Source organism: Papio anubis, chromosome 6 (assembly GCF_008728515.1).
Source record: "Papio anubis isolate 15944 chromosome 6, Panubis1.0, whole genome shotgun sequence".
Taxonomy (NCBI): domain Eukaryota; kingdom Metazoa; phylum Chordata; class Mammalia; order Primates; family Cercopithecidae; genus Papio; species Papio anubis.
Window position 1 is genome coordinate 52575932 of NC_044981.1, and position 19465 is coordinate 52595396.

Genomic DNA, 19465 nt, shown 5'->3' on the forward strand with positions numbered 1-19465 from the left:
ATTAGGAAAAATAAGCTAAAACTTCCTGTCTAATTTGGACTTTGCTTTCACTCCCTCAATTTATCATTCTGTGTTGATATTGGGTGTTTCATCTTTTGAATTCTAGGCACTTTTCCAAGTTCACAGCATGTAGGAGTTAAGTAGTAGAAACTCTTAGAATTTTAAACCCTTGAAGTCTGTTAAAATTTTTTTAAGGCTTGTAGTCGTTATTATAATATCATGCGTTACATTCTTACAATAGAAGAAAATAGTTTTCCAAAGTGAAATTTGCAATTTATACTGATGGTGATTTAAATCTTTCCAAATCACACAATTCAAAATTAAGATAACTATTTTAGATGATGTCGACGAATTATCTTCCAACTATGCAATATAATTTTATATTGATTTCATTCTGTGGGATAAATGAGGTATAGGATGTAATACTTCACAGCTTATTTGTATCTTATTTCAAATTCAAAGCAAGGCCTCATTAGCAAAACAGAATTTCCTTCATTTTTATGGAGGTTTAAGTTGCCTCCTTTTGTGTAAATTGTTTGCATAATCGCAAAAGTGACAAGAATATTTTGATCGTTTCAGAAATAATGTCCTATTTCAATCTGTCTATTTCTCTTTCCTCCAGTTAACTTCTTCTTCCACTACCTCTGAGCAGCTTGCCTGTAAACCACCTGCTTTCTCCTTTGTTTCTCCAACTAATCCGAACGCACCACCCGACCCAGTTAACCTCGAGGGAGCCTCTGTCCTAGAGGAGTTCCACACTAGGAGGCTGGATGTCGGTGGGGCCGTGGTGGAAGAATCAGCTACGTATTTTCAAACTACCGCTCACTCTACACCCTTTTCTGCATCGAAGGGCACCTCCTCGACGTTACTGTTTCCCCATTCCACTCAACTATCAGGTTCTAACTTACCCAGTTCAACTGCGGCAGATCCAAAGCCTGGACTGACCTCTGAAGTTCTCAAGAAGACAAGTTTAACCTCGCATGTCCTTAGTCGCGGAGAAAGTCCGAGAACCTCTTCTCCTCCGTCGTCCTCCAGTGCTTCTCTGAAGTCGAATTCAGCCTTGTACATACCAGTCCGCATTGTCACGCATTCACTGTCTCCGAGCCCCAAACCATTTACCTCCTCTTTCCACGGCTCTTCTTCCACCATCTGCAGCCAAATGTCATCTAGTGGAAATCTTTCAAAGTCAGGGGTAAAATCCCCGGTGCCTTCCCGGCTTGCCCTTCTCACTGCCATTCTCAAGTCAAACCCTTCCCACCAAAGACCCTTTTCCCCTGCATCCTGTCCCACCTTCTCTCTCAACTCCCCGGCCTCTTCCTCGCTCACACTTGATCAAAAAACAAAGCACACCCCACCCACGCCTAAAAAATCTCTCTCAAGTTGTTCCCTGAGAGCCGGGTCTCCAGATCAAGGGGAATGCCAGGTTTCTGAGTTGACCCAGCAATCTTTTCACCTGCCTGTTTTCACCAAGTCTACCCCACGTTCTCAGGCGCCCTCCCTCTCTCCTACAAAACAGGCTAGTAGCAGCCTTGCTTCCATGAATGTAGAGAGAACACCATCACCTACTTTGAAGAACAATACCATGCTTTCCCTGCTACAAACCAGTGCATCCAGTTCTGTGGGTCTTCCTCCTGTTCCACCAAGCTCTTCTCTTTCCTCTTTGAAGAGTAAACAGGATGGTGACCTCAGGGGTCCAGAAAACCCCAGAAACATTCACACCTACCCTTCTACATTAGCCTCCTCTGCATTGTCTTCTCTATCTCCTCCTATTAATCAAAGAGCTACGTTCTCTTCTTCAGAGAAATGTTTCCATCCTTCCCCAGCTCTTTCAAGCCTGATAAACAGATCTAAAAGAGCATCATCCCAACTATCTGGCCAGGAGCTGAATCCTTCAGCTCTTCCTTCACTCCCTATCTCCAGTACTAGCTCTGCCTCTCTTCCCAACTTGAGGTCCTCCTCTCTCCCTCGTGCCAATCTGCCCACCCTGGTGCCCCAGCTCAGTCCCTCAGCTCTGCATCCACATTGTGGCAGTGGTACCCTGCCTTCAAGACTTGGGAAATCTGAAAGCAGCACCCCCAACCACAGGTCACCTGTTTCAACCCCATCACTTCCCATATCTCTAACAAGAACAGAGGAGCTGATTTCACCTTGTGCATTGTCCATGTCAACAGGCCCAGAAAATAAGAAATCAAAGGTATTTTTTGCATGTTGCATGGTGCATGCTTATTTTGAAACAGGGAAGAATCTTTTTTCCCCCCAAGGCAGAAATCAATAATTATAGTATTAATTGTGCCTCTACAAGAAGGAAGAAAAAGTGCAAGAGGGTACCAGGACTTGTTATATTTGAATGTGTAAATGAATTATAATCTGTATAGAATTATGTGTTTCAGTCAAATTATTTGATTTTGAAAATCCTCTTTCTCTGCCTAATGTCTTATATCTACGACTCCAAGAGTATTATTTTTCCTCAGGCATAATATGAGTTATACCATTGGCCCTAATGACAGAATTAAAAGAAAATAGTTGAGATTCAGGACTATGATATGTTTCCGATGATTTATTAACAGGGACCCTAGCATCCATCCAAATATCCTGTATTGATGGAATAGTAGACAGGATTAATATAAAATGGAATATTATCTTAGATCCAGGCCTGTGACATATTCAAGCCCATTCTCCTAGCAGAAGGCAACTCTACGCTAAGGCATGCTGGCTTCCCAACTATTCTCAAGTAATTCAGATTGTGGATCACCCACACCCATAATTTGATAGCTGTTATATCAATAAAATAAAACAATTAAAGTGCCTGCATAAGAAGGGGTGGTGATTTTCAGCTCAGTACATTGAAATAATGTAGTTTTAGAGCTTTGAAATACCATGGAGAGTGTATTTCACTATCACTTTACAGATGATGAATGTCATGTTGAAGGGATAAAGTGACACTCATTATCTTGTAAATGATGTCACAATACAATTCAAGTCAAAAGCATGCATTAAATACCTACTATGTGTGTACCACTACACTAGCTTTCTTTGGAGTGTGTGTGGTTTCTTTTAAAGGGAAGTAAGAGATTTTTTTTTTTTGTCTTAGAACAATTCAATTTTAATCAGTAGAAAAAACATACACAATTTGGAGAGGCTATATACAGTTATTAAATCTATAATACAGCTAGAAAACCAATATAAGGCAAAATTAAATGTGTAAGTCAGATTATAAATAATCATCAACTGAGTTCAATATAACAGGAGTAATGTGATGGAACATGGTTAGTAAGGGAAGTTATAAAAAAATGTCAGGCCTGTCGGAAATATTTAGGATTTAACTTAATGAAGAGGAAAGAAGTTGGCATTTCAGAAATGGAAAACACCCTGACCAAATATACAGAAGATGATCCCAGAAGGCTGTGTGTGGAGACATAAGACGATTGGCCTTATAATCTGATAGTAATAATAGCAGCAATATCAAATGCTTTCTGTGAGTCAGGAACTATGCTAGTATATAAAATAGTTGAAAAATTAATTAAAATGGATTACATCAGTTAAGTTTTATAACTATATGAAGTTGATAATACTATTTTCCCTATTTTGTACACCAAGAAACTGAAGTTCAGTGAATAATTGTCCAGGTCATGGGTCTGTTACGGAGCTGACATTTATATAATATTAAGTCTGTTGATTCTTGAAGCCATGTTCTTTTTTACCACGATTTATTGCTACAAAGAAATAACTCATGTTAGCGATTTAGCCTGACTTTATAATTCTCATGAAGAAAATCATTATTAAGGAATTATAACCAGAATTCCCAATTTATATAATTTTGGGTTCATTTACAAAATGTATTAGAGATTAAGTCCTTGCATTTTAAACATTCAAAGCAAATGAGATGGATACAATTTAACTTTTTCTGTGATTCTAAATTGAAAATCCTACTTATTTGAGGTAAATTAACCTGTTTATTATATTTTAAATACATATATGTGATTATAAAATGTATTTGTAGAGTATTTAAAACGAACTGGTAATCTAACCGTTACTGTTTCCTGAGTGCATTAACTATCATTTTTTAAACCATGCTGCCATATACTTATTCTTTTTGTTTTGTGAAAAGTGATTTTACTCTAAAGACTTTTTCAAAGCATTTCTGTGTGTGTTTCATTGCACTTTATGCTTTCTCCTGTTTTGCATATAGTCAGAGAGTTGGAAGAGGGTGAGCCCCAAAGAGCTTTTGATACATTAAAAGCCTGTTTATTGAAGACCTATTGTTTTTGGGCTTTCTTCTTGCACCCAACATTGAAAAATTTTCAGCATTTGCTTTTTACTTTGTAAAACATTTCCAAGTAAAGAAAATTCAAAAAAATGCAAGGTAAATTTGATGAACAGGAAAATAAGAAGAATGATTATAATTTAACTACCAGTAAAAATATCAATCGATTTCTTTGAACAGAAAAATAAAGCTTCTTATCATGGGTAAAATTTATAATAACTTCTGCAAAAATAGAATAGAATGGACTATGAGACAGTGCTATTCTTTTTCATGTTTATTTCCTCCTTGCATCTTGCTATATTATCTCTTTAGGTAAAAATCAGAAAGTCGGCCTACTTTTTTTATTGCAATCTATTATTTTCAGAAATAGTATCTTGAGTATAAAAAACGTATTAAAATGGATGTGGAATAGATAAGTCTTACCCCGATCTCTTTTGATGTTTGACTAGTGTTTAAATTGGTAACATTATTTTATAGAATGATAGAAAGAAATAGACAAAAGCTGTGTGATGTCGAAGAATTTATATGCTTTCATGGGTTGTTTCTTGTCTTGCTCCTTCCAGTGTGGTGCTAAGCTGAGCACAGGGCTCTTTTTGAAATCAAAGAACTTTAGATTTAGGTCAGCTTTACTCACTCCCAGATTCTGAAATAATAGGAATCATAGAATACAGATGGCATCTAATTAAAACATGAATGCTTGAAGGATATTAGTTTGAAGTCTGGGCCCTACTGTCCTTTGATATTGAAATAAAATGGATCGACCATAGTCTACTGAGCTAAATTCAGATATAAAGTGTGTTTGATATTTCTTTTTCATAGATAAAACCTTAAGGTTCTGAATCTGCTTGCATTTGTGTGATATAATCGCTGTGATATGTTAAATTCGGATGTAGTTTAAAATACTATTTCACATTATAATAATTGCTTTAGACAGGATGGGTCTGAATGCTGCTCAACCTGCCTTTTTTTTTTTTTTTTTTTTTTTTTTTTGAGACAGGTCCCACTGTGTTTGTTGCTCAGGCTGTAGTGTAGTGGTGTGGTCTTGGCTCACTGCAACCTCTGCCTCCTGGGTTCAAGTGATTCTCCTGCCTCAGCCTCCCAAGTAGCAGGAATTACAGGTGTGCGCCATTGCATCTGGCTAATTTTTATATTTTTAGTAGAGACAGGGTTTTACCATGTTGGCCAGGCTGGTCTTGAACTTTTGACCACAAGTGATCCACCTGCCTTGGCATCCCCAAGTGCTGAGATTACAGGTGTGAGCCACCATGCCTGGCCTACTTTTTGATCAACATCTATATTGCCTGAGACTTTTTTTTTCCCTTGGAAAAGACTGGATATTACAAAATTCACCCAGAGTTGTGTCTGGGTCCCCAGTCTGTTTTGCCCTCATTTATGAAGTAATTTAAATTTTTATCCTAGTGAATTATTATGGTGCTCCATGTGGAAATTGGGATAAGCATTATATCAAAGCCTCATAGAGTCTGCCACTTACTGAAGATAGTCTGAAGATTAGTTCCAATTATAAAGAGTCTCCATTGATGGGCCTGCCCTGGACTTAAAGCTATTTGGACACATAGCTTATTTAGGGATCAAGATGAGAGCTATTTTATATTTCATAAAACTTTATAACTGGTGTTTTATTCACAAAAGTCTCCTTCCTTTAAGACATCAAAACATTCCTAAATACATCACACTGAAAACTTAGTGGCAGCAGTCTGTATGTGACTTTCTCCATTTCTGCAGAACCACATGTAATTTGGAAAATGAGCAATATGGAATGTGTCTGCACGAGCTAAAATAGTTAATCTGGGTTCAAGCAAATCACTCATTCAATAAATATGTATTGATGACCTAAAAGGTGTGCTTTTCAAAGCTGTGAGGATATTGCAACAAATAAAATATGCAATGATGCCTGTTCAAAGACACTTTATATTCTTTGGTGGAAGAGAAACAATCAACCATAACCCCTCCAAATAAGTAAATTATCGTGTGTGTCAGAAGGTCATATGTGTCATGGAGAAATGGATAGCCCTGATTCTCAAGGGAAATAGAGAAGGGATGGTGTCACAAGTTATGTTGGGGTATTGGGATAGGTTTATTTGAGAAGGTAATATCCAAGGAGGTGATACTCCTTAAGAGAGTATAGCGAGGAAAATGCTCTGAGGCCAGAGAGTGCTTGACAGGTACAAAGAACATATTCTGGGCTAGCAGTGAGGAACAGGTTGTTGAGGTTGTCAGAGGGAGATGTAGGTGGGAGTCGGATCCTGTAGGAGAGTCTTGTGGACCACTCTTTAGTCTTTGATTTTTACTTTAAGTGAGACGGGAAGTCTTTGGAGGGTTTCAAATAGATAAGTGACAGTCTTAACTATCTCACTGCTAAATAAGAATAGACCATGAGAGGGTGAAAGTTTAAGTTGGGAGAACTTAGAAGTCTATTGCTACAATCTAGGTGAGTGACGATGGTGGCTATGCTCAAGTTATAGCAGTGGAGGTGACGATAAGATTTCCATTATGTTTTGTAGGTAGAGTAACAAACATTCACCAAACATCAGAGCCACTATGTGAAATGAAAAAAAAATCAGCTGAAACTAGACTTATGTGCCTTCTTATTTTGTTTTTCTCTTTTTATCTCACTGTCATTTACTCCACTTCCTTCACAAAGTTCTTGGGAATCCTTGACTTCTCAGGCTTCTTTCAGCTATGCTATCTGTTACTCGGCCTCTATACTGAGCAGTTCTGTGTGCCACTCCTGTGCTTCTCTCCAGCTAGCCTCTCTGAATTGATCCTAGTAATGGTTCACACTCAGGTGTTCAATGATTGACAAAAGCTTGTCTTCCTCTCCAACCCCGTACTCCCTGGGGGGATTTGGATTTTTTTTTTTTTTTTTTTTTTTTTTTTTTGAGGCAGAGTTTCGCTCTTGGCGTCCAGGCTAGAGTACAATGGTGCAATCTCGGCTCACTGCAACCTCTGTCTCCCAGGTTCAATTGATTCTCCTGCCTCAGCCTCCTGAGTAGCTGGGATTACAGGCACCTGCCACCATGCCTGACTAATTTTTGTATTTTTTGTAGAGATGGGGTTTCACCATGTTGGCCAGGCTGGTCTTGAACTCCTGACCTCAGATGATCCGCCTGCCTCTGCCCCTCAAACTGTTGAAATTATAGGCATGAACCACCGCGCCGGCCAGGATTTGCATTTTATTTTATTTTATTTTATTTTTATTTTTATTTTTTAAAATTATTTTTTATTATTATACTTTAAGTTCTAAGGTACATGTGCATAACGTGCAGGTTTGTTACATATGTATACTTGTGCCATGTTGGTGTGCTGCACCCATCAACTCGTCAGCACCCATCAACTCGTCATTTACATCAGGTATAACTCCCAATGCAATCCCTCCCCCCTCCCCCCTCCCCATGATAGGCCCCGGTGTGTGATGTTCCCTTCCCGAGTCCAAGTGATCTCATTGTTCAGTTCCCACCTATGAGTGAGAACATGCGGTGTTTGGTTTTCTGTTCTTGTGATAGTTTGCTAAGAATGATGGTTTCCAGCTGCATCCATGTCCCTACAAAGGACACAAACTCATCCTTTTTTATGGCTGCATAGTATTCCATGGTGTATATGTGCCACATTTTCTTAATCCAGTCTGTCACTGATGGACATTTGCATTTTAATTGAGGGGAGGGTGCAGTTTAACTCAAGAGACTGTCAAAGGAAAAAACAGGAATCAAGATAATGCAGCAAATGTTACAGGTTCACATCATGAAGAAAAATGACTTCAAAAATCTGTATTAGAAATGTTCTCAGAGCATGCTTAGAGTGGTGGAAGAGGGTCTTTAATTAGCAAGGCTTGTCTAGGACTTGAACCATAGACAAAGCACTAAGGATTTGTGTTTTTTCATGTCTTTGAATCTTATTGTAATTTTCAATTAGATATTTCAAGTCAACAAATATTTGCTGAACATCTCTTCTCTGCCAGGTTTGTATTAGGTGTTGAAAATAAAAGGACAAATAATATAAAATCTCTCCCCTAAAAGTTCTAGCAGGCAGATAGGGATGGCAAAATATTATAATAAAATGAAATAAAATTATGCATTTAAGGTGTTAGAGAAACAAAAAAATAAATGAGGGATGCAGATTGGTCCTGGGAAGGGACTTGTTCTGGGAAGTTTTTTCAATTGCTACCTTGCCTATCTGCTTTGCCAGGCAGTTTTTGACAGTTATATCCTCTACCTCTAGCTTTTCCATTATCAGGATCATTATAGATTGTGCTCTTCCAGTAATCCAGATATAAGGAAGTGTCTGGGCAATCTCCTATGAATTGGATTAGGGATTGGTTGAGCTTTCATCTCAGGACTGATGTCAAGGAGATTCTGACTCAGGTAAGACAGACATGATCACTGAGGAGCAGAAAGTGTACATGTAGAGTGATGCTCTCATCTCTGCCCAGGAATGCTTCTGGAAGAAGTTGGACATGATGGTAGTGAGGCTCTTCACCATGGTTTCCTCATCCTATTGTTTATATAATCCACGCTTCTTTCATTTACTGCACCGGTCCCCAACCTTTTTGGCACCAGGGACCAGTTTCATGGAAGACAGTTTTTCCATGGATTAGGGGGTTGGGGATGGTTTTGGGATGAAACTGTTCCATCTCAGATCATCAGGCATTAGATTCTTATAAGGGACATGAAACCTAGATCCTTTGCCTGCGCAGTTCACAATAGGGTTTGCACTCCTATGAGAATCTAATGCTGCTGCTGATCTGGTAGGAGACAGAGCTTAGATGGCCATACACACTTGCCTGCTGTTCACTTCTTGCTGTTTGGTCCAATTCCTAACAGGTACTTTGTTGTGACAATTGAATCTAGGGGTTAGGGGCCCCTGATTTACTGCACTTAAAGTGTAACTGTGAGTCCAAACCCCTGATCCTCAAGGCAACTAACAGTTCACTTTGAGACCTCATGGATCTTTATTACTAGAGCCTGTGGTGGAATTTTAGGCATCAGCAACAGGATATATGACTTTGGTGGAAAATATTTTCTGAAGGGGCAGAATGTGTTCTTGCTATCCTTACCTTCTAACCCAGCATTTATATTGCAGCTAGCAACTAGCATTGCTTATAAACAGGATTAGCTCTGGTAAACATAAGTAATAAAATGCCATTTTGTTTTCCAAACCTAAACGTTGATCTGCACCATGCAGAAGATATTTAAGAAATATTTATTGAATGTTAACTGAAAGCATAGATTAGAAATTGGAGAGAACCAATAGGTATTATTGCATCGTTTGCCAGATTTAGGTTTAGGCCCGTCATTTTTACCTCCTATGATTAGCTAATGTTTACTCTAACCCTGTAATTCCACATTAGAATGATTAATAATTTTAAGCCAAAAAGGAAAATGAATGAATTTGGTTTAGCACCTGGAAGCCTTGAAATGCTTAAGAGGAAATATGTTCCAAATTAGAATAAAAAATTCATATTTAGATTGAGTATATATTGTTAAGAGAACCCAGAGGAAAGAGTGGACTCAAAACATGTCTTTTTTGGCAACACATGGGAATTTTAGACTCAAAAGGAAAGGGTACGTATGTCTTAGAGGAGTAGTGCATGTCACGTAGTAGGTACTCAATAAATATTTCTTGGCCAGGCATGGTGGCTCATGCCTGTAATCCCAGCACTTTGGGAGGCTGAGGCAGGAGGATGGCTTAAACCTAAGAATTCAAGGCAAAGCTGGACACCATGGTAAGAAACCATCTCTACAAAAAAATTAAAGAAAAAATTAGCTGGGTATGGTGCCACATGCCTTTCCTACCAGACACTCTGGAGGCTGAGGTGGAAGAATTACTTGAGCTCAGGAGGTAGAGGCTGTAGTGAGTCATGATCGCACCATGGCTCTCCAGCCTAGGCAACAGAGAAAGACTCTGTCTCCCCACTCACCACCGCCCCCCCCCAAAAAAAAAGAAAAAGAAAGAGAAAAAATTTCTTGAATAAATATGTTAGTTGAACATCCATAAACAGATTTACAGGATCAGTTAATGTCCACCAAGTTGAGAGAACCCAGTGGCAGGAGCTCCTAGTCCTTAGTATATGATTTGAGTGAAGATAAAAATGACACACCTAACAAAATGTTTCATGAAATAATCCAAAAATTCTTATCTTCATTGCTTACAATGACAAACCCAATCTAATCAGATAAAACTTGGTAAAGATAATGCCTAAAGCCCTATTTTTGGGTCTAAAAAAGTATAAATAAGCATAAATATAGGATGGAGTTAACGGCAAATGTTTTGAAAAAAGATGAAAGGATTAGGAATTTAGGTGATAGCCTACTCAGTGTGATCCAACAATATGAAATAACTCCAACCTCCTTTCTTGCATATTTTAAAACTCTCCACAAAAACTAAGGAGATGATCCCAATTATTATCTTCATTACATTAATTGAGTTTATTGTCAATATCATGGAAGTGATGATTATATTTTACTATGTGCTAAAAACACATCTAGTTAAACACTTTTTATAATTTTAAGGAATATTATCAGAGGAGAGCAATGAGGGTAGTGGAATTCTTCACTTGAGTATCAGGGAGTTGGTGAAGGAAGAAATATAATTATGTAGAAGAGAGGTCTTGGCATGAGCCATGATTTCAAGAGGGGGGAAATAGGACCAATGAGATAAATTAGTAGGAAGCATATTTTGGCTCAATGTAGGGGAGAATTTTGTACTAATTCTAACAATTAGACCTGAATGTGCTGCCTTGGGAAGCAAGCAAGTGTTCATTTGGCTACTAAACAGAACAGAGATTCATGTGTCAGATGAGGGGGTTGAACCAAATCACCTTCAATATCACTTCTTATTGTAAGATTCTGTGACATTTTGTGTGCAATAACAAGATATGTCTCTGTACAGGCTTTCCCAGCTATATTCTTTAGGGAAGTTGAGGATAGGAGAACAAGCACTGTAAATGATTGCACATCCTGAAATGAGAGGCAAGGGCATTTGTAGATATGTGCATAGTTGTTGGGCTAGAGTGCCTGTGTCCAAATTCCAGCCATGACTTACATGTACTAGCTGGTGACCTTCAATTAGTTATTTAACATTTCTGTACCTCAGTTTCCATATATAAAATGGGAATAGTATAGTATCTACCTAATAGCTTTGTTGTGACAATTGAGTGAGTTAATTCACATGAAGCTTTTAGAATGGTACCTGGCTCATAGTAATTGCTAGATACTGTTATGTTTGCAACTATAATTACAATTAACTGTTCATGAAGACATCATAGAGTGAGATGGTATATTTTATTCTGCATTACATGTATGCTTATGTATTCTTTGGAAGAAAATATTATAGAGAAAGCATGTATATTGGACACAGGCAGGCTCTTTATGGGCTGCGTGATCTTGGACAAGTCATTTGACCTCTGCTTTTCTTAATAACTCTCTAGTTATAGGGCTTCTGTAAAATTAAGTGAGTAATAATAATAAATGTCAGCATAGTAATAAATGTCAGCTCCTATTGCCCATGGAAAGATAGTATTTCAATTTTAATTCTTATTCAAGTATCTTTTTGTCTAGAGACCACAGCAGGGCAGGGTCAATGTAGCAACTTAGGGCTTGAAGTGACCTGAGACATCTTCCAGCAATTGCCTCTCATGTAGAAGATGGGAGAGTAGGTTCCTTAAGAGTTGAGAGACTTGCAGAAAGCCATATAGCTTCTTCCTATGGGAGAAGAGCTATATGGTGGAGGGAAAGTGGAAGACAAGTAAATATTCAGAGTACATTTTTTGGGAAAAAGTGTGTAGCTTCTGAGCTCTTGTGCACTTTTAGCTGGGTGTGTGTTTGTGAAAGAGTGTGTGTGTGTGTCTGTATGTGAGTACGTATATATATGTATATATTCATGTGTATGAATAAGAGTGTGTAAGTGAGCATGTGTTTGTGGGTGACTGATTATCTGGCTAGTGTGATAATGCCACTTGCTGGCATGCAGGCTTTTTCATTATCTCTAGCTCAGTATACCAAGAAAAGAAAGAAAACAGTAAAAAAGAGAATGCATCCTGCTGTTAGCTGGATGCTGACTTTCTTTTTCTAGATCTGGCACTTTGATTCCTCACAACTTCAACTTTTTCCTAAGGAAAATGAATGTGCCAGTCTCTTACCTTCACCACCCCACTTTAATGAAGTTTCCTTCAATTACATCTATAAAACCCAAGGCTTAATTTTATTTGATGACACTGTCTTCTGCAGACAGTTTGGTTTTCTTTTGAAGACACTAAGAGAGCCTGAAGCTCTGTGCCGATTTCCTCACTGGTACTGGCCACTGGGGAAGCTGCCTGAGACAAGGACATCTGAAGGGACAGGAGCCTTGAACTCAGTTAATCAGCTGGAGACCCAGAGCAGTATCAAAACTGAGTTTTTGATTATGCATATTTATCCTGATTTCTTTTTTTTTTTTTTTTTTTTTTTTTTTGAGACGGAGTCTGGCTCTGTCGCCCGGGCTGGAGTGCAGTGGCCGGATCTCAGCTCACTGCAAGCTCCGCCCCCCGGGTTTACGCCATTCTCCTGCCTCAGCCTCCCGACTAGCTGGGACTACAGGCGCCCGCCGCCTCGCCCGGCTAGTTTTTTGTATTTTTTAGTAGAGACGGGGTTTCACCGTGTTCGCCAGGATGGTCTCAATCTCCTGACCTCGTGATCCGCCCGTCTCGGCCTCCCAAAGTGCTGGGATTACAGGCTTGAGCCACCGCGCCCGGCCGATTTATCCTGATTTCTACAGCTTCCTCTTGCTTGCCCCTCTCCCCCAAATATTCTACAACACTGAACTATTTTATTCTGAGTTGTACTTAACACTTAGGAAGTTTTAACGTTTGCTTCATTAACATAACTGTTAGAAAGTGCAGGGGATGATGAGGTTTAAAAAATGAGTTTAAGATCAAGCATGTGTACTTTTTGTTTTTCTTTATGGGGTTACATTGCTCATATTGTTTATGTTCAAATTATTGACTACTTTGCTGCTTGCATAAAAAAATGGCTGCTAATTTTTATGTATTTTGATCTTTGTTTTTATGGATGATGTAAGAAAATGATCAAGAGCTCAATTACACTTACTGGCATAACATTTGTTAATTGTGAGACTGTTAAAAAGAAACATTCCTTTGAGGATCAAGCAGAACCACCTCCTGTCCTCTTGTATAGAATAGTACTCCTATGAGGGAATGCTGCTAATGAAAAATTTATATATAACTTTGTGTAAAGGAAGTTTTTAAGTTCTGAAACGGAGTGGCATATAATTGCCTGTAATCTCTAGGCTGCTATTTTACTGTGGCACTTCTTTGCTTCTCATTCTAATAAAATATTAACATGGTAAGCTAATTGTTTCTGTCAGAAACAAGTTGTTCAGCATAATAACCATTTTCTTCATTTGATAACGTGTCGTTTAACTTGGTAGAACTGTCTGAAAATTATGTCATGTTCTTTCCCATTTTCATATCTACTCTTGCTTTCTGGTTGCCCATTCTAGCAATACAAGACCAAGTCAAACTACAAGGCTTTTGCAGCAATCCCTACAAACACATTGCTTTTGGAACAGAAGGTCAGTGTTGGCTCAAAAACAGTGAATTTTACATTTCTAATGTGATTTTTAAAATGTTTTCTAAAATTTCTGTTGGGAAGATTTCTGTTTTAAAGTTCTGCCTTTACTAAAATAATATTCCATTCTCAGTTTAGGATGATGTGGTGAAAACATTTTGGTGAATATAATTGTAGTAGACATTATTGGTTTATCACTAGAGGCTGAATATGAGCCTAGAGATGTTTAATCCACTGTCAAGCTGCTTTGGGAAACTTGATTCAGATTTGGATAAATCCTTCTTCTTTGGAATTTTAAATAATTATTATATTCAAAAACTTTCATATCAAGAACTTTCATATCTATCCATATTGATCAAAAGAATTGGGGTAAAATGGGATTATTTGTGAACAGTTGGCCACATTGGTTGTTGACTGGTAAATACTTGGTGACTAACAGTGGCTTCCACCATTGTACTATACTGATACTCAGATATTATAGCTGAGTATTCAACTCAGCCTCATAGATTCCATTGTGGACTAAACCTCTTCACACATCCATTCTTGCCATCCAGTGGTCCCACTTTCATCAACAGAAGGGAAGACTGGGGTGACAGTCAGTGACCCAACTGCTTTCACATGGCTCCAAGAGATTTTTGCTTTGCTATTAAGGGTCATTTATAATAAAATTATAGGTTGTTATGTAAGTAGGTAAATTAAATTAAAGCCTCCTGTTTAATAAGTATGTTATGCATGTTTAAATGAAAGCCAAATAGAGTTATATCAGAATCAAAGTGAAATGACTTACCAAGTCTGTGAAATTATCCATTTCATATATTACTTTTATTATTATGTATTTAGTCAATTTATTTCTCAATGCACTAAGTCCATTTTTTTCTGTGTAATTATGGAGTTTCAAGACTGTTACTATCATTTATCAAAACGTTGTTTGCCAACCAGGTGGCATTTTGATCACTGGTTTATAAATCTACATTCTTATTCTTTTAGCATGATCTGAAGAGTAAAACCTTTGTATGATCTCTTATCTAATAAGCAGGAATTGTTAGTGGGATAAGTAGTGTATAGGTAGACATTAATTCCAAATTATATACAGGTAGTGTCCAATCTATGTTCTGTATATGTAAGTGCTTTGAACTGCAGGTTCACTAGGCTGCAGGAAAATCTGCAGCTTTTTCCCTAGCATCTCTCCAGAATTTCTACCCCTTATTGCCTGTTAAAAGATGAGATGGGACTAAAACACGGATTTCAGGAGACTTCAGGAGGTTGTGGAAAGGGACACTTTTCCATTGCCCCTTATTCCACACTCTAGGGCCATAATGGTGGGAGATGGTGGCAGAGTTCCCACACCACAGACTGCCTATTTTGGATAACTATTTCTGGAAACTTGTCACAAGTGTGTGCTTTCACAGATGTGGGAGAATCACTCTCCATCAGCAGTGAGACAAAGAGGAGTTAAGGAGCCTGCTTTCATCCTCATCCTTCCCTCATACTTGTCTCACCTCATCTAGGCACATTCTCCTGGAACTATGTTCTGCTACTATGTAAATTTCCTATTTAGAAAAATGAAAGTTAATCTTTCTGAAAGTCTTCTGTGAGATAAGACTAGATGTCAGTACTGTTTCCAGAATCTCTGTCCATTAGGATTGTTTCCAGAATTCTCTTCCAATTAACTATATTATAGAGTTTATAATGTATTCATTAGTCAGTAAAGATGAAGAGTCATTAGTTTAATTTCCAATTTTATTAGAAACCCATTTTATAAATGTGTATGGTGGTATTGATGTATATTTAACCTATTATACAAGTTCATGTGCAAAAGATTTTGTGTTTTTAATTTTAAATAAAACGTTCTGTAGGAAAATTATTTCTATTTTTAGTACGAAATATAAACATGACATCTAAATTTAAAATAATGTTATTCCAGAGGGGGCTGAATATTTGTATAAGTACTAATGTAGATTATTGTCTCTTGGCTAGTATAGTTTTTGGACCATAAGCATTTAACTTATTCAAAGGTCTCAGATGTGATATGAATTTTTTTTCTTTAGGCCCTTTAAATTATTCCACATATTTTCTACAGGCTTTCCCATGTTATGTGCTCCTTAATAAGAAACTTTACTTTGTAAGAATTTTAAAATATCAAAGCCTTATCTAAAGATTTTATGAGTTACCTCCATTTTCAGTGGTATTTTTTGAATGATATTGTATTGCTCCTTTCGGTGTTACAGTTTTAAAAAATAAATCTGGCAATTTAATCCTTTACACCCATCTGCACATACAATAGACTTTATCTTAATGCCGTTGAAATCAAAGGGATTTATTTCTGAATTGAGTGGGAAAATTAGGACTATAATCTTGAGGAACTCTTCTATTTATGGAAGAATAAAAATCTTGCAATATTTTAAATCACAGAAAGTTTTCTGAGATCTCTTTGATATAACACAGAACACCACAATTCAGGGGTAGGGTAATGTTGTAGATTCATTATAATACTTGGCTAGGGTCCATGCTGTGGAATTCCTTGAAGCTGGAGCTAACAAAAATAATTCATGTCTTAGCTATTTCAACAATTATCTCTCCAATTGGATTATACCCATGGTGGGTATCTTATGCCACATTCTGTTCTACAGCATATAGTATAATTAATGAGAAATGAGATTTACTTTTTAAAAATAATGCTATTTTTAAAAACAAGATTTTCTCCGAATTGAAATACAAGCATCTCTTGTAATGAGACATTAAGCTCTCATTGAATTACTGGATTGGTTTCAGTTTTAATCAACCCTGGATGAAGCCCATCATTTTTAAAAGAGTACACTTTGTTGGCAGGGAACATGAGGTTTCTGGTACTTCTGTTCTGTAATTTATTGTCCGCATCAAAATTTAAATTTATATCTTATTCCATATTCTATCATTTTCCCCCTGTGAACCTTTAAGAAGGAAGCATTTGTAGCTTAAGTCTTAAATAAGGATTTATAGGGAGAGGTAAATGTAAGGTATGATTTTTATTGTGTTGGCTTCATCAGGATCTTTGGCTTAATCTCCTGCCAATAATCATCTTCTCCAAGAATCACATGAGGATGAAATACAAGTGATTATGAAGTAATCAGATTACTTTACATTGTGACTGTCCATAGACTTTATTACATTATGTTCAACAATATACTAAGGTCTGTAGATAAAACAACTTCGATATGGACTTTATTTTTAGTCTTTGTATTAGTCTGTTTTCACTCTGCTGATAAAGACATAACTGAGACTGGAAAAAAAAGAGGTTTAATTGGACTTACAGTTCCACATGGCTGAGGAGGCCTCAGAATCAAAGGCACTTCTTACAAGGCGGCAGCAAGAGAAAATGAGGAATAAGCAAAAGCAGAAACCCCTAATAAATTCATCAGATCCTGTGAGACTTACTCATTATCATGAGAACAGCAAGGAAAGACTGGCCCCCATGATTCAATTACCTCCCTCTGGGTCCCCCCCACAACACATGGGAATTCTGGGAGCTACAATTCAAGTTGAGATTTGGGAGGGGACACAGCCAAACCATATCAGTCTTGATGTGTATATTGCTGTCTTTTTCAGAGAATGTTAAAAGTCTCTCTTTCATTGACTAGTTTTTCTTATTACCTGAGTCTGACAGCAATAGGTAAAAACTTAAAATTAAACTGTTTGGCACATATTAATATTCCAAATAAATAGATTATTATTTTTATCATGTAATTGTTAAAGGAGGAGAGAATGAATGAAGAAGTATTTCCATAAAATCAAAGAATATGCACTTTTATTGTCTTACCAATGGTTAATATTTTTCCATGAAAATATAAATTTTTTCCTTGAAAGTAATTTAAATTCTCTGTTTCCTTCCTCATAAGTATTTCTGAGCATAAAATTAGGGCTGGGGCTAGGTACAATGTTCCTAATAAATGGCATTACTGTCTGCCATTTTCATGATACATTTGATTCATAAGAAGTGTGTACTTGACAGAAGAATTCTGGAGCAGCTCAGTTTTACATACAGCAAAAAATAATTACAGGTTTAATTCTTTAAATGGAAAGTTATAGGATAAACATCTTTCCTTTGGTGCAAGGAATATAAAATTAGTTATTTTGACAACTAATAAAAACGATGGCATAAAAAGAGAAAGGCAAAATTGTGATATATCCTGTCAGCTATCGAGTCTATTTATTCTAAGTTGCCTCTTTGATTTTTTGTTTCATTTTTTGAAATGGGGTCTTGCTATGTTGCCCAGACTAGATTTGAGCTCCTAGTCTCAAGCAATCGTCTTGTCTCAGCCTCTTGAGTAGCTGGAACTACAGGTACACACCATCACACCCAGCTAAGTTGCCTATTTAATTTTTTAAAGCATGAGTTGCTAAACTCCAATCTTATTAAACGTATGTCCTTAGGTGAGAATATTTTAAAATCTCTTTATATCTTGGCAGGGTGTGATGGCTCATACCTGTAATCCTAGCACTTTGGGAGACCGAGGTGGGTGGATCACCTGAGGTCAGAAATTTGAGATCAGCCTGACCAACATGGTGAAACCCTGTCTCTACTGATAATACAAAAGAAAAATTTAACCGAGTATGGTGGCAGATGCCTGTAATCTCAGCTACTCTGGGGGCCGAGGAAGGAGAGTCACTCGAACTTGGGAGGTGGAGGTTGCAGTGAGCCGAGATTGCACCACTGCACTCCAGCCTGGGTGACACAGTGAGACTCAGTCTCAAAAAAGAAGATTTCTTTATGTCTTAAAAATTTAACAAAACCTTATTGCTAATTTAGCACATGACCTATATTAAAGAAACATTGCTTAATACAGATTTTAGTACAAGAGGCAAATGTGTTCCCAATTTCTTTAATAATGGAGAAGAGTCCAGGACTCAAATCTATGGTAGATGGTTCTCGGGTAGTTGTCTACTGTGTGCATAATTTTAAAAAAAATTATCAAATTGTATTTAATTATGCATATTTACTGCTTTCTTTCTTTATCTTGAACTTTTTGAGGAGATGATATATTCTTTACTAAACGTTCATTGAATAAATGAGTTTAGTTTGGGGCCATATAGGTCTGTAAAATTTCCAATTGTATTCCACAGGTTCTTAAGCATATGAAAATAAAGTAGACTACTGTATGCCAATCAAAACAACAATAGCAAAAGGTCTTTCTTTAGGACAGAATAAGCCTCATCAATTCTACTTCCATGGAAAAGCTTATAGAATGGCCTTCTGTTAGAAGGGAAGTAAGCTGGCACCTTTTGAAGATTAGACAATACAATCACAATGACTACCATATTGAATACTCTAGTGTTTCAGATATTGAGCTAAGTGTGCTTTCATCTTCACAACTCTGTGAAGAATTTAATGCTCAAAGAAGCCAAGTAAATTCCCTAAAGCAACAAGGTTACTAAATTGCTAAATTGGACCTCAGAGGAGCTCTGATTGGCTCTCAGCCTTCCCTGTTCCCTACCTTACAGTGACATCAGCTAACTACACTGAATTATTGAGAGGGATGTTGATATGGGATCCCTGCCTACAATACTTGTTTTCATTACTTGGTAAGATATATTTATATCTTCATTAAATGAGAGCAACAAGAGTATTTTGTTTTTATGTGGA

General features: G+C 37.3%; 1 protein-coding gene across 12 annotated transcripts in view; it reads left to right on the forward strand.

Moving 5' to 3' along the window:
• MLIP (muscular LMNA interacting protein) overlaps positions 1-19465 on the forward strand; it is a 256877-nt gene that overhangs the window by 122938 nt on the left and 114474 nt on the right. For 11 of the 12 annotated variants that reach the window (XM_021937387.2, XM_021937382.2, XM_021937391.1 and 8 more), the window contains 2 exons: positions 623-2194; positions 13778-13849. In XM_021937387.2, coding sequence (XP_021793079.1) covers positions 623-2194; positions 13778-13849 — 1644 coding nt within the window. The remainder of the gene's footprint in view (positions 1-622; positions 2195-13777; positions 13850-19465) is intronic. The other variant, XM_021937392.2, reaches the window with a different exon arrangement.